Source organism: Schistocerca piceifrons, chromosome 8, assembly GCF_021461385.2.
Source record: "Schistocerca piceifrons isolate TAMUIC-IGC-003096 chromosome 8, iqSchPice1.1, whole genome shotgun sequence".
Lineage (NCBI taxonomy): Eukaryota > Metazoa > Arthropoda > Insecta > Orthoptera > Acrididae > Schistocerca > Schistocerca piceifrons.
The window spans coordinates 4267969-4283496 of record NC_060145.1 but is presented as its reverse complement, the minus strand read 5'-3'; the positions used below and the strand labels follow the sequence as shown (position 1 = coordinate 4283496).

The 15528-nt window shown below is 44.6% G+C and overlaps 1 protein-coding gene across 1 annotated transcript in view; it reads right to left on the bottom strand.

The window, feature by feature from the left end:
* Nucleotides 1-15528, bottom strand: part of LOC124711479 (glucose dehydrogenase [FAD, quinone]-like) — a 92380-nt gene that overhangs the window by 34828 nt on the left and 42024 nt on the right. Inside the window, exon 5 of the mRNA XM_047241587.1 lies at nucleotides 15043-15387. Within this exon, the coding sequence (XP_047097543.1) occupies nucleotides 15043-15387 (345 nt within the window). The remainder of the gene's footprint in view (nucleotides 1-15042; nucleotides 15388-15528) is intronic.

Here is a 15528-nt window from a genome sequence, read left to right as displayed (position 1 = left end):
ATTTGGTGATTTTATTTAGTTGAGGGGATATCGATTGTGGTGTGCTGGACACACGTTTGCCTGTTCTCTAGACGTGGGGAAGACCCTAGTTGGTTTGTAAACAATATTGATCATCTGGAATCTGTTACGTCACCGACTTCGGTATTCGAGAGTGCAAATATCATTTTACTGTATTTGTTTCTAGTTATTCAATGGTTTACAGCACGCTGCACCTCGCTAAAGTTTGGGGTTTGTGGTGAAATAATTTCCAGTCTACATCTTATGCATTGTGTCGTGTTAGCGATCGGGGGGCTACTGCTGTGTGCCTGATACCGAGAAGTACGGCGAAAATTGTATAATATTATGGAGAAAATATGGTTATTCTTATAATAGACGAGTCTGGAGATTGTAACAACGACGACGCTGTGCTATTGTACATATAAGTAATTTTTTTTCCATGTGATTTTTCGATAAACTTGTGTAATTGATGTTCTGATTTCAATTTTTTTGTTTCATGCCATTATGTTAAGAAAACTGTAAATGAGTTTAAATGTGAATATTAATGTTTATGTCAAATGTCAAGCAAGATTGTGATAGAATTGAAATGTAACAAATGTTGAAACCGTTGTTAGATGTTTAAAATCCTAACTGTGCGTCTGGTCCATACGTAGGCAATGTGTTAGGATATGTAGAATGCAAAACCTCGGGTGAATACCCGGCCTGTCTGTAAGGGAGCGGTAAAAGGTGGATGGCAGGCGAGCGCGGGAAAATGCGCGCGGGCACTACACGGCACAACGGGCTCAGCAGTAGTAGTAGTTGCAGTTTGGCACTGGTCTGAGCAACACCTTCTGGAGCGAGGAGGCTCTTCTGGAAGACGTAGCTTCACTGAGCCTCGGGTATGCCGTTCCAACGGCCACGCAACATGGCAAAATTCCATAGGCTCTAAATGGAAAAGTACTGCGACGCTAAGAAGATTTAAAGTGCCGATATGGCAAGAGCCTTAGCTGTGGTTGTTGTATGTGTGCTCTGTGCCTCGCCATCTCGCCGCCCGACAACCGCCGCATCTATACTAACAGGTTGAAACTTTTAGTACTTTATTCGTATGGATCAGAGAGTGAACTGTGCAATAATAACCTAAATTTTACCAGAACTTTCCCATCATTTAATTATCCTCACAACTAACCTAGACAGGATCCTTTCCAAATATTGTGCAATCCGAGTGTCCCGAAATCAAAAATAAAATTTTGTGTTAATAATAATTATTTGCAGACCTAGCTATGTTAGAATGGTGTTTAAAGAAATGTTTTGTTAGTGAACCAGTAAATGAATAACAACGGTCTAACGAAGTTCAAAGATAACTTTCATATTGATACAGTAATGAAGTTTAATTATTTCGAGACAGATATAAAGGTATTTAAATGAGCAGTAAATAAGAGGAAAAAGAGTAGTAACTTATATACTGGAAATCTTGAACGCATAATAAATTCAGTAATCATTTTTTTTAATACAGCGATCATAGCAGTTTCGGGATCCCCCCCTCATTCATTTGAATTCTGAAGTGTTTTAAATTGGTTTGACCAGCAAAAGTTAGTCAATATAAAAGTCAAAATTTATCAGTGTTTTATCTTTATTAAAATTTACATTTTGTGTGTGGCACGAAAGTGCAATTTCTAGGGTAACCTATGCCCGATTTTAATCAGATAAATAGACAGTATAAAGTTTTGTAGTATACATTATAGTGTAGTGTTATGTATTCATGGTTTTTCCATATCAGTACAGAACGTGAAACTGTCAGTTCAATAGATTTTCTGGTTCTAAAATTCTACTATATTATGCAGTGTTACTACTTGTTGTTTTGCATGAATATCTACCAACTTGTACAGGGAAGTAACTCAGTTAATGCCTAATTAGGCTGGCGACCGTATTATTATCAAATGGACAGCATCTTCAGTGTTGCTTTTGGTCCATCCTGACGTGTAATTGCATTTCGAACTTGCTTGACGGACCATTGTTATTACAGAGTGGGTGTAAGTCTGATTTGCCACCATTCAGGTACACGCGGTCGATATCTATACGAAAATCCTGTCTCATAAGGTGAACCCCGCTCACTTACCGTAGTACAGGCTTTAACGAGTACTGTGTCACGCACAGGTTACAAGATATCTGTAGAAATGCGAGCAAGAAAGCGGAAATAGTAAGGCGTTTGCGTAGGGGTAAACGACCCTCTATTGCACATCAGTTCTGAGAGAGTGACTTCGGTTCGCAGATGTAAAGGGGATGATTTGGTATGGTATGGTATGGTAGGGGATATGGACTGCATGTTTACTAGATCGAGACAGTACTTGGAGATATTTTCCCTGGTTGGAGATCGGTTTGACGCTACAATATTCTTGCGAGTGTAGTATGTATTTGATGACCTTTGCATACCACCACACCCCGCCAAGGAGACAAGGACGGACGGACGAACGGTCGAACAGCGATAGAAAAGTTGGCCGGACTGGGTACTGCCGACTTACAGAAACCGCACTAGAGATTGTCAGATGTGATGCGCACCGCCGAACACACTAGCACATGGTTAACATCAGTAATAATTCAGCAGAAAAGAGGGTGCGTTTCTGTACTAGAAATGGATTATTGTTAATAGCAGCACTGTCTTGAGAGTGGGCTGTTTCCTTTACCGAAAATAGTTACTCATACATACAGGAGAGCGTAAGTCATAATTATGATTCCTCCCGTATAGAAGTCTTCCTTGCCAGACTGTCGCGGCTGCATTATTGTTTCAACAGTCTATATCAGTGTTCCTTTCAGACAGTACCTATAAGGGCGGAACTTTGAGATAGAACGCTTAACAGTTACCTCCCTCCTCCTATTTACTCCATTCACTTTTTACCTCCTCTGCGAATTTAAATGAACTTCCGTCACGCTCCCGAATGGCGCAGTGCGCTTTAATTTCCGGCGTCCACTTCGCCTCGTTGACACAACAAGAAAATCAATGACCTCACGGGGTAATCGCAGGCTTTGATCCGCTGTCAGCATCAGGGTGCGTATATTAACTCGCTGTCTTCGAACACTTGGAGCTAAAGTGCTTCAGCAGACCGAAAATGTCCGAAAAAGGGAAACAACTTGTTCTTAGTCTCTTGTTAATAAAGGAAACAAATTCCTGGTAGTAGACAGTGATCATAATGAACTTTTACAAATAATGGCTTTACTATGTATGCCTTTTTTTTACTAAGTGAACATAACCAAACAACAAACTTAAAACTTGAAATGCAAAACTTAAAATTCTGAAAATGAATTTCCTCGTCGATACACATGAAATGAAATGTTATGCCGAACCCAATTCTGCTCGAACTGTGATGAGAGAGTGTACCGTGTTGTGTTGAACTTATGCTGTTGTGGATGAATTGAAGGGAGAGTGTGAAATCCTACACAGTTAAAAGTGCCACGCGAATATGGTATGTACATTGTTCACACTTTAAAACGGACGCCAAGTCATATTTGTATGTGCATGACCAGAAAAACGGAAAGATATGTTGTCCTCACCAGCACCGACTTTTGGCTGTAACTTCTACCTGTACAAAGATAGAAGCCAATGTGGCGGCTGACACTACGCTTAGTTGCAGCATTTGCTGTATATTCACACCGAACTTCATTTCGGAAGTTGTGAGTTTGATGGATGATTGTGGACTGATAATGTATATTTCATACTTCACGTTTTCACTTCAGTTTTCTTCTTAATAACTGGGTCCAATGACAGCAGTTGCTGCAGTGTCAATAGAAATAACGTAATAGACAGGAAAAGTTGAAAAAAAAATGCAACCGGCCGGTGTGGTCGTGCGGTTAAAGGTGCTTCAGTCTGGAACCGCGCGACCGCTGCAGTCGCAGGTTCGAATCCTGCCTCGAGCATGGATGTGTTTGATGTCCTTAGGTTAGTTAGGTTTAAGTAGTTCTAAGTTCTAGGGGACTGATGACCTCAGATGTTAAGTCCCATAGTGCTCAGAGCCATTTTTTTGAAAAATGCAGTTTTGCAAAATGATTTGCCGAAAAGTAAGAAATAAAACATGTTAGAGAAAGATTCAACGCTCCTTTGAACGATATTCGATATCATGTACAGCAAACGAGGCGCTGATTGATAACTTAAATATCAGTGCTTAACTTAAAATTCTAAAGAGTGCTAGAGGATATTTCTCTGGTGGAGTACGTAGACCGTACAGATGGCTGTCCTGTGCCCTACACACACTTCCATCATCTATCCCCGAAGTTTCGACAAATCTCCGGTCTTAAACATTTTTTCAGTACAAAATCATTAAAGTATCAGGAAAGAAAATGCGCATTCTCAGTCGACATCTCAATTACTGCAGATGGTTTCGAGCACCTTCCAATGGCGCATCAAATGTTTCTCTGATATCTTTCATTTCATACTTGTGGACAAATTATTTCACAAAACATTTGCCGTGCGGGATTAGCCGAGCGGTCTAGGGCGCTGCAGACATGGACTGTGCGGCCTGTCCCGGTGGAGGTTCGAGTCCTCCCTCGGGTGTGTGTGTGTGTGTGTGTGTGTGTGTGTGTGTGTGTGTGTGTGTTTGTCCTTAGGATAATTTAGGTTAAGTGGTGTGTAAGCTTAGGGACTGGTGACCTTAGCAGTTAAGTCCCATAAGATTTCACACACATTTGACATTTTCACAAACCATTCAACTTTTTTTTTCAATTTTTAATTTAGTTTGAAGTTTTGGTCATAAAGCTGTTCTTGAAATCCACTAAATTTGGTACTTTATTCGAGGGAAGCGATTTTAAAAGTGAAATGTCGCACCAATGCACCTTTTTGTACGCAAAACACCTACACCTGAAAGATGTACTTCTTGCCACGTTATTTGCTTCCTAGCGTCTTCCCTCGAAATGTACTGACTTCATTACGTGGTCCGAAGGAAGCCATTGTGTCAGTTAAAACATTACACCAATGGAATTTTTTTTTTACGCGGGAAGCAGCTAGACCTTGAACAGACGAACTTCTCGACACTTCATTTGCATATGTAGGAGCAGTTGTTCGTGAAATACACCGACAGAAAAAAATTGCAGCACCAAAAAATAGTTAATATAGAGTAATGAAATTTCGGGAATACGTTTGTCCAGGTAATATATTTAAGTGATTAACATGCAGTTCAGCCGCGCGGTCTAAGGCGTCTTGTCATGGTCTGGACGGCTTCCCCCGCCGGATGTTAGAGTCCTCCCTCGGGCATGGAAGTGTCTGTTCTTAGCATAGGTTAGTTTAAGTTGGTTTAAGTAGTGTGTAAGTCTAGGGACCGATGACCTCTGTAGTTTGGTCTCTTAAGAACTCACGCACACATTTTGGACATTGCAGTTCACAGGCAGTTCTTTCCATTTGTAAGCGCGAGGTAAGTCATTGCAGATGTGAAATGCTGGTATATTAATAACTGATGTAGACGCTAGAATATTCAATGCAAGCATGCACGCATTGTGTTGTACGGGCGCCGGATGTCAGTTTGTGGGATGGCCTTCCACGCCTGTTGCACTCGGTCGGTCAATACAGGGACGGTTAATGCTGTTTGTGGATGATGCTAGAGTTGTTGACAGGTGTTGTCCCGTATGTGCTCGATTCGAGGCAGATCTGGTGATCGAGCAGGCCAAGGCAACACGCCGACACTCTGAAGAGCATGTTGGGTTACAGCAGCGATATGCGGACGACCATTATCCTGATGGAAAAGAAAACCCTGAAATTTGTTCATGAATGGCAGCACAATAGGTCGAACCATGAGACTGACGGACAAATTTGCAGTCACGGTGCATGGGATATTCACGAGAGTGCTTCTTCTGTTATACGGAATCGCACCCCAGACCATAGCTCCAGGTGAAGTCCAGGGTGTCTGGCACACAGACAGGTTGGTTGCAGGTCCTCAGCTGTATTTCTACTAACCAACACATGGCCATCACTGGACCGAGGCAGAACCAGCTTTCATCAGAAAACACAGCAGATCTCCTCCCTGCGCTCCAGTGAACTCTGTGCGTGACATCACCGAAGTGGCAAATGGCGGCGGTGTGGGGTCAGTGAATCCACGCTAGAGGGCGTCTGGCACTGAGCTGTCCTTGAAATAACTGATTTGTAACAAGTCTTTGAGCCACTGTGGTGCTCGAACTGCTGTTGCAGATGCAGTACGACGCGTCAAATCCATAGGCCGAAGCAGACAGCCTTCCGTCTCTGTAGTGCCACATGGGCGTCCGGAGCCCGGTCTTCTTGCCACCGTACATTTTCGTGCCCAGCGGTGCCAGAAGTCGTGTACGGCTGCTACATTCTTGCCAAGTCTTTGTGCAACACCAGAGAACGAACAGCCGCTTCTCGTAGTCCTGTTACACGACCTCGTTCAAACTAGTGAGGTGCTGATAATGGCGTCTTCGTAGCCTTAAAAGCATTCTTGACTAGCATCAACTCAGCATATCCAGTCTCATAGGTAACAAACGCTCTCGGCCGTTACAGGGTATACTTGAAGCAAACCTGACTTTCATCCTCGCAGTGGTGCTGTGCTAGTGCCACTCTCTTAAGCGTCTGGCGCAGAATAGAGTAGACACAGTCTTTCAGATGTAGAAACACGCTTACCAACTTCCGTTTACGACGCACAAGTCCTTCTTGGTTATGCGGTTTTTTTCCGTCAGTATATTTCAAATTTTCCTGAAATCGCTAATCAAGTTTTTCTTAATTATCTTGATTAATGTAAAGCAGACACCATACTGCTCAATTTGATACTATTTTGTCCATTTTCCACTCATCCTTTGCCTATGAAAATTCGGTCAAAAACCCATTGTGTAATTTATAGGGAATCTTGATTTCGTTGCACTCAAACATCTGACCAGAAACCAGTAAGCGATGACGACGTAAAGTTCCATCTCTAAAACAAACAAGTTACGGTTGTCGACAAAGTTTTTTTTATTTGATTTAATCTACAGATAACGCGTTTTGCGAAAATAAAACAGAATGGTCTTAAAGTTGTAAGGTAGCAGATTTTGCACCTTACATAATGCTAAATCAGTACTAATACACCAAATAATAATTGATAATAGGGCCACCGGTAGGAGAGAATGGACACAGAAAAGGAAGTTGTGTGTGTCATGTCAGACTAACGGGACGGGCCCAGAGGCTGGAACACGGCCGGAACCCCTAAGGAAGGTGTTTGTGTCATGTCGAACTAACGGGATGGCCGCGGCCGGACCCCTTTGTCGGCTGGCACTGCAGACCACCAAAGACGTTCGGAGAGGCTGGGCCATCACAACAAGAAGCGAGAAGGAGCTATATGCGAAAGAGAGAAAGACAATATCGCGCCACAGTGGAAAATTTACGGAAGACTGTGACGGGATTGGCGCAGAGCGCGTAGAGATACGTGTTAAAAGTTTGGCGGCAACAGTAACCGCGGGAGAATTGTGTGTCATTGTTGGGTACAAACGCGCACGGATCCATGCGGCGAAGAACGGCCAGGTTTGCAAAATCTCTGGAGGACTCCGGGGTCGGCTGTGGAGGAGAGCAGTCGCGGTGTCTGGCTGCCCTGCCTGGAGAGCGTGGAGAGAAGTAGGTTGGAGAAGTTACCGGCATTGAGTCCAGTGGTTACTCTCCAAGTCTGAATAGTTTAGAACATACGACTCCACACACGTAGCATTATCTGTTCCTCTGAGGAGAGAAACAGATTTGTACTAACTTGTGGTGGTCATATGCAATCTGAAGTGTACCTTTGCTGCCGCGCACTTGAGTCGACCAACTACTCTTGGCATATGTGCAAGTAACTTGAGTATTGACTAGTCACGGACTCCGGAATTGAACACTTACGTACAGGAATTTACGGGCGCAAACCACGTCCACGTTGGAGACTAAAGCCAAGCTCGCTCACGGAAAAGACGGCATCACGATGTTGGCTGGGCCGACCGTCGTAATCATCACGGAGACTTACGGTGATATTAGCAATCATCAGACAAAGTAGGGCACTGTAATTCTAAATAAGTTCATATTCCGCTAGCTCTTTGACTGGCGCTCTCTGAGTCTGTGTCCGTTCACGCAGAACTGCAATAGTCACTTGCGGATTCAGTGTTGACTTAAGTAGTTAGGAAAAGAGAATGCATTGTGCCAATGATAGGCTAGTTAGGTTAGCGAGTGTATTGTATTGTCATCTTAGGCTAGAAATATTGCTCATCCTGTTTTCTGAATAAATCCTAATTTGGTATCATATGCTAATCACCGCATTATTGATTTCGTAGCTAGCAATCACCATATTTTTGTTTAATAATTAGAGTGTAATGGTAATTTCGATGCAAATGATTCTGGGGGCATAACCGCACGTTTAAACAGAGCCAACTTAAGTCAGATAGCAACTCATGGTCGACTAAGACTACCAATAGATATTTTTTCAACATATCGATAATTGCACAATAAACCCCCGTACGCTGCAAAGTAATCAACAGTCCACAGTTGCTCCTTAGCAGTAAGCACTAGTGCGGTACATGTTGTAGATAAGACTGACCGTTCACCACTGAAGCTGTATCTAACATACTGTTTCCTTTGGTTTCAGGTAAGCCACATTCGACGATGACCGTACAACACACTGAGCTATTGTCAAATGATGGCAAAGCCCTTCGAATGCGGGGATAATCCAGCTGCAGCGACTGACTGTAAGCTGTTGCCGGTCTGTGAATCCACTGAAACAGATTACCTCAAAGTAGCCACGTGCAGGTACTGTGCCAACCGGCGTAATCGATGGCAACGCGTCGATTGCTGGTGAATTCGGAACGACGTTGAATCTCCGCGTGAGAGAGGTCATGCAACAAAAAAAGAAGGTAAAGGGACTTGGTTAATGCGAATGGAACTACTGAGGGGAGGGGGGGGGGGGGCGGTTGTTGAAAAGAAGACTTTGTTTCACGGCTTTCGACCAGGCGGACGATTCACATCTGGAAGAACACATTTGCTGCTTTATGCAAAGTTTGACGGTATCGTCCTGTGTGCTCTGCTGGAATGTTACGTGTGATTAAACTGTACCGTCAAATTTAGATACTTAGAACAAAAGAGAAGCCATGAAAATGGAGCCACACAGGATTTCCATGTCGAAAGAATCCGCAATATTTACATTTTACACAGAATTCTTATGAAATTGAAGAGTTTTTTTTCTGTTTCGTATCATCTCTTGAATGTGGGGCGACCGGTGCCAAAGAACGATATTGTCTGTCGTTCAACACTTCTGCAGGCTAAAGACGTGAATAAACATTACAACACAAGGCCGCATGCTAAATACAAAACGTGTCAGGAAACTGGCCAAATGTCGTGGACTGATGGCACAGCCTCACACGACGTGGACCTAGTGCCACTGGATTTCTTTCTGTCTGCTAGACGGGAAGGTCACCTTTGTTCTGCGTTGGACAGGGTGTGACAAAGAAATGCAAGCTGTAGTGCCAAAATAAAAAAAAAACTCTTCGCTGGAACATTAACGACTAAATTATCTATTTACAAAAATTTATTTTTCTTGTGGACGGCGTTAATGTTTTGTCGTGTGCCGCCCTTTACAATTTCGATCGAACTTTGGATTTCCGTTGGTTGTTGTTTTCTATTACGATATAAACTTTGCTTGTGTGAGCTACCTTATTGTCGCTTAAGGAATTGTGAGTAATGCGTTGCAGAGGAAGTCACGTTAATTAGGACGTGCATGATGTCCTGGCGTGCACCCAACGAGACGAAATATCTGAATAGTAATCCCACTTCCATCAAATCAAATTAGTAAAGAACGTTTCAGCTGAACAAGATACTGGCCTGTTTTTGTCAGGTGGCAAAGGAATACGAATTTCACCTTAAACTAGCGTTCGGGGAATAATGGTAGTGAATGCCTTCGCCCCGACGTTACAAAGACAACTTTTAGAACTATTTGGTAAAAAAAAGCTTAATTAATTTCGCTTGGGTTTCACAACGAAAGCCGTATATTACGCATCGTCAAAATTTTAATTGATTAATTTGAATGCAGGACCTCTACTTAAAATGTAGTACAGGAATTAAGAGTACGTAACGAATACTTATAGACAACAGTGAGACCGCTCTTTGCACCACAGTGACGTGCGTTAACACAGAGGGCGCGTTTGATGGCTCCGTAATAAATTGCGCTCTGTCTTACGAAGTGTTAAGAGTGTATTTTAGCATATTTTGAGGTACGCTAAAGTGCACATGCAGATGGAAGGCCTGAAGATGATGTATACGCAATCCATTGAAACTTTGCGACTAGAAGACGATGTCACTCGGCTGATAACCCGTGAAGATTCCATAATCAGTTTTGTTCCACGTGTTTAATAACGCCATGATTGCGTGAATGATACGTAGTGACAGGTACTGAACAGCTCTCGTGCAGAGGAAGTGGCTTGCCGAATAAAGAATATAGGGTGCTATTTAAAAGAGACATAATGGTGTTCAAGAATGGCAATCGTGATAAATGTCCCCCTTGTAGCTACATAACATTTGCTTGATACATTTTTATTTTGCGTCCAGTGTATTACAATACATATTTCCGACCTCTTACAAAGTGACGGATGTATATTTGGAGATGCTTAGCGCCAATCAGCATTAGGTAATGCGTCGCCGCTCCTCCCCCTCAAAGACCCCTAGAGTCGCAGCAAGCTGCCTCACATTTGAAACTCCCTCTACTTTTACACTAACAAGGGACCTCTTGAGTGCGAGGTCGCAAGTTTAGTCTTTAGTAAGGATCATTTGAAAGTGTTGTCTTAACGACTATGACAGGAAAAACATCAGCTGTTAATGACTCAGCAGGCGCCTCAGGAGGGCGACAGAAAATGAGTGTCCGGCAGGTGCAGACATTAACCTTCTGTAGGACGAATGTACTACACTTCACAAAATGGACATCGTTGACATTTAAGAAATGTTCAAAACAACCATTAACTTGCACCATGAACAACGAATGAAAAATGACGCGCCAAACTGATCACCATCAAAATCGAAAGCGAACTCCCTGGGAGTTACAAACCGTGCCAGGGGTTTCAGCTATGTGTCCACTGTCAGAGAACGCATACAGAATCCTATCGGTGTAACGTAATGAGGAGAGCTGATGGAATGTGATGGCGTGCAACCAAATGCCAGACAGTATAAACGGGTATCTTCCAAGTCGTACCTGCGGATAGTCCGATAATATGTTTTATAGGCACGGGAAAAAACGAACATCTAGAGGCTAAATGTGTCAAGTGGTTCCAGGTAGTATGAACAGCAATGTCACAAACTTTCCAGCAGGGATCGTTTGCTCTAAAAGAGTATGATTCTTATACAACGACCAGAAATCAAGGAAAAGCAAGTTACCTCGCCCAGCTATTAGTCAAAAGCGGTGCTTATACCATGGCTGTAGTTCTCTTACGCCCATTTTCCCCGCTTTTGCTTCCTGTGACGTAAATATTCCCTATTGGCCTTGCAAGATCACGTGCACGAGAAAGAATCGTAGGGGGGCAGAGCACCTCTAAATTCTCGCAGCACAATAAATAACCTTCCAGCCAATTTACCATCTAGATTAACAGTCGGCATAATTGTATACGACTGTGTTAGGGATTGATGTTATCTGACCTTAATACACCTCTATTGGTACCTCTAAATTCCAGGGTTCCTTTTGTATCCACTTCCTCTTCAAAAACCGATTGGTCGGAGTTGACAACAAATTCCTTACTCAACGATGGGATAAGTTTATCTCATCTATAAATTTTCGGGCCGAGTCTGCCGTTCGCTGTGCATCTTCAAGTTTCAGCTTTGTTTGGAATTTCGGTACTTTCCGTCTTCCAGTTCTGTAGCACAGCTTGAAGTTATGCAATCATCCACTGCTTCGCTTGAAATCACTGTAATCTATGCCGCGGACAATTTCATGTGCATAACGTAGTAGGTCGCTATCACGCACATCCTGCAAATTGTATGGAGCCTCCTTGAAGCGCGCGCAAACGCCTTGTCCTCACTTGAATATCTGCAGTTTTTCTTATGCGCTACGATCATATCGCTGCGTGCTTATTCGAAATCTCTTCATAATTTTTTTTATTATGCTGCAGATGATCTTCTATGTTATATTTAGTAGTCGATCCTTGCACGATTGTCGTTTAATACGTTTCACTGGAGACGGGATTTGTGGCTCGCTGTCCGACAAGTGTGATGAACTACATGGCTCGACATCTGTTTCAGTATAACTTTCACTTCTTAAGCACGTACCATCATTGTACTCCTCATTAACATTGTCCGTACAACGACCGTGTACGACACCACACATTCTACTGCTTCATCTTGCGGAAATGCAAATGTCAACTTCGGCAATTGCTGTTGTAGATACAACATTTGCTTTGTTTATTGTTGCCATTGCTCTGCTTGCACTGTTGTGAGCTACTCGTCGACTAAGCAGTTCAGCTACGCCCCGTAGCCTCATGCTGCCAAAGAACTTGAAGATGCTCTCACAGACTGGCTGCCGCGTCAGGTGATAGAATTTGAAGCAGAGGAAATTAGTCAACCATTTCCGGCATAATAAACACCTAAAATCTGATCCTTGATTATGTAGAGAAGTAATACAAAAGAGTAGCTCCTTGCCGGTTAAGTATTCTGTTATTATGCACTGAAGAGTCAAAGAAACTGGTACACCTGCCTAATATCGTGCAGGGTCGCAGCGAGCACGCAGAAGTGCCGCAGCACGACGTAGCTTCCACTCGACTATGTCTGAAGTAGTGCTGAAGGGAACTGACACCATGAATCCTTCACGGCTGTCCATAAATCCTTAAGAGTACGAGCGGGTGGAGATTTTTTATGAACAGCACGTTGCAGGGCATCCCAGGTATGCTAAATAATGTTCATGTCTGGGAAGTTTGATGGCCAGCAGAAGTATTTAAACTCAGAAGACGGTTCCTGGAGCCACTCTGTAGCAATTATGGACGTGTGGGGTGTCGCATTGTCCTGCTGGAATTGTTCAAGTCCGTCGGAATGCGCAACGTACATGAATGGAACCAACTGATCAGTCAGTCAGCTTAAGTACATGTCACCTGTCACAGTCGTATCTAAACGTATCAGGGCTCCCATATCACTCCAACTGCACGCGCCCCACACTATTACAGAGCCTCCGGCAGCTTGAACAGTCCCCTGCTGACAGGCACGGTCCATGGATTCATGAGGTTGACTCCATACCCGCACATGTCCATACGCTCGATACAATTTGAAACGAGACTCGTCCGACCAGGCAACATGTTTCCAGTCATCAACAGTCCAATGTCGGTGCTGACGGGTCCAGGCGAGGCGTAAAGCTTTGTTTCGTGCATTCATCAAGGGTGCATGAGTGGGCCCTCGTCTCCGAAAGCCCATATCGATGATGTTTTGTTGAATGGTTCGCACGCTGACACTTGTTAATGACGCAGCGTTGAAATCTGCTGCAATAGGCGGAAGGGTTGCACTTCTGTCACGTTGAACGATTCTCTTCAGTTGTCGTTGGTCCCGTTCATGCAGGACCATTTTCCGGCCGGAGCGATGTCGGCGGGTTGATGTTTTACCGGTACACGGTACAGTCGTGAAATGGACGTACGGGAAAATCCCCACTTCATCACTACCTCGGAGATGGTATGTCCCGTCGCTCGTGCGCCGACTATAGCACCATGTTCAAACTCACTTAAATCTTGATAACTTGACATTGTAGCAGCAGTATATAGGCGTTGCGACCGCAGCGGCGTACTCCGCCTGTTTGCATATCTCTGTATTTGAATACGGATGCCTGCACTAGTTTATTTGGCCCTTCAAGTGTAGTATTGGCATGGCCTTGCAGTAACTCGCCGAACTAAAACTATGTGATCGGGAATGGTCTTGTGCAGATCAGATATTTCAGGGCCCCGTATCCCAATTTTAAACAAATGGTGCAGGAAGGGACCACCACCGTTAATAAAATGTCAAATCAGGAACGCCTTCAGCCGTATATATTTCTAATTTTGTTTTATTTATACGACCAGTTTCGGAGTTTCGCTACGCCATCTTCAGGCTCCCTGACCGATGTACAGCAGGAATGCAACCTCGTGTGCATTCGGAATAGGGGTCAGCATTTAGAAACTGGTATCCGTAGACTTGTTCGTTAACAACGGTACCCCTTTGTTCATGAAGGAATCTGCACTCACCAATTGATGAACGAGGGGATCGCGTTGTTAAGAAAGAAATCTCCGTGTAACAGTTACTGAATGCTGGCCCTATTTCGATGGCACATGAGGTTGGATTCTTCGTAGATTTGAGTCAGGGGGCGTGTAGGTAGCGTAGTGAAACGCCGAAATTGGTCGCATAAGTAAAACGAAACTGGGAATATAGACGGCTGAAGGTGGTTTTGATTTCACATTTTATACTTAACAGCCAAAGTCCTTCAACCATCCTGTACGTAGATGGACATACAAAGCACCGTTGATAAGTTAAACTTCTGTTAAACTTGATTCGGTTATAGTTGTTTTGCGATATCTGCGAATATAGAAATGGTTCAAATGGCTCTAAGGACTATGGGACTTAACATTTGAGGTCATGAGTCCACTACCCTTAGAACTACTTAAACCTAACTAACCTAAGGACATCACACACATCCATGCCCGAGGCAGGATTCGAACCTGCGACCGTAGCAGCCGCGTGGTTCCCGACTGAAGCGCCTAGAACCGCTGGACTACAGCGGCCGGCCTCTGCGAATATACCTTGGTCTTTTCTTCTTACCCTAGTAAGTTCGTCGAAATCTCGTTATCAGAGTTTTACTGTTGCTATCCGTGGTTGTGAAATCTGTAGGATGGAAGGAACACTAATCACCAAGAAATTTACACACAAACGCAATAGATGGTATAGACACATAGGAGAAGCGACAACTACTTTAAAAAAAACTCCCTCTGTTACGATTCAGTAGGAAGTGTATTCGGAGGCCGTCCCAAGAAAGTATGGGCGAGGAGGACACGAAAGAGCAAAGCCTCACGCCGAGGATGTGCGCTCGGCAGTCGAACTCGAGGCAGGAAGCGACTGGAGCGTCTGTGAGGGACGAGGAGCTGCAGAGCAGAGTTGAGCGTTACCTCCTTCCTGGCGCGCACGCGCAGCATGCGGCCCCCGCGCAGGAAGCGCACGGCGGCGGCGCGGCCGGCCTCCACGTCGACGCCGGCGACGTGCGCGTGCAGCGCGACGTGCAGGTTGGGGCGCTGCGCGGCCGGCCGCACGAACGCCTTGTTGGCGGAGCAGCGCGACCCGCGCCGCGTGTTGGACTGCACGTAGCCGAAGACGTCGTGGCGCGCGCCGTTGTAGTCGCGGCGCGACGGGTAGCCCGCCTCGGCCGCCGCGTCCAGGAAGGCCTCCACCAGCGGCGTGCGGAACGTCGGCGTCTCCACGTCCAGCGGGCCGTCCTCGCCGTGGAAGCCCGCGTCCTGCGCGCGCATCGACAAGTGTTCAGTGCGCTGCCGCGTCGCGGTCCGTGACACGGCGACTATAACACTGTGTGCTCACGCTTGCCTGGTCGAATGCGCATCTTTTGTTTACAGTTGTTAGTTCAAGCTCGAACGTAATTA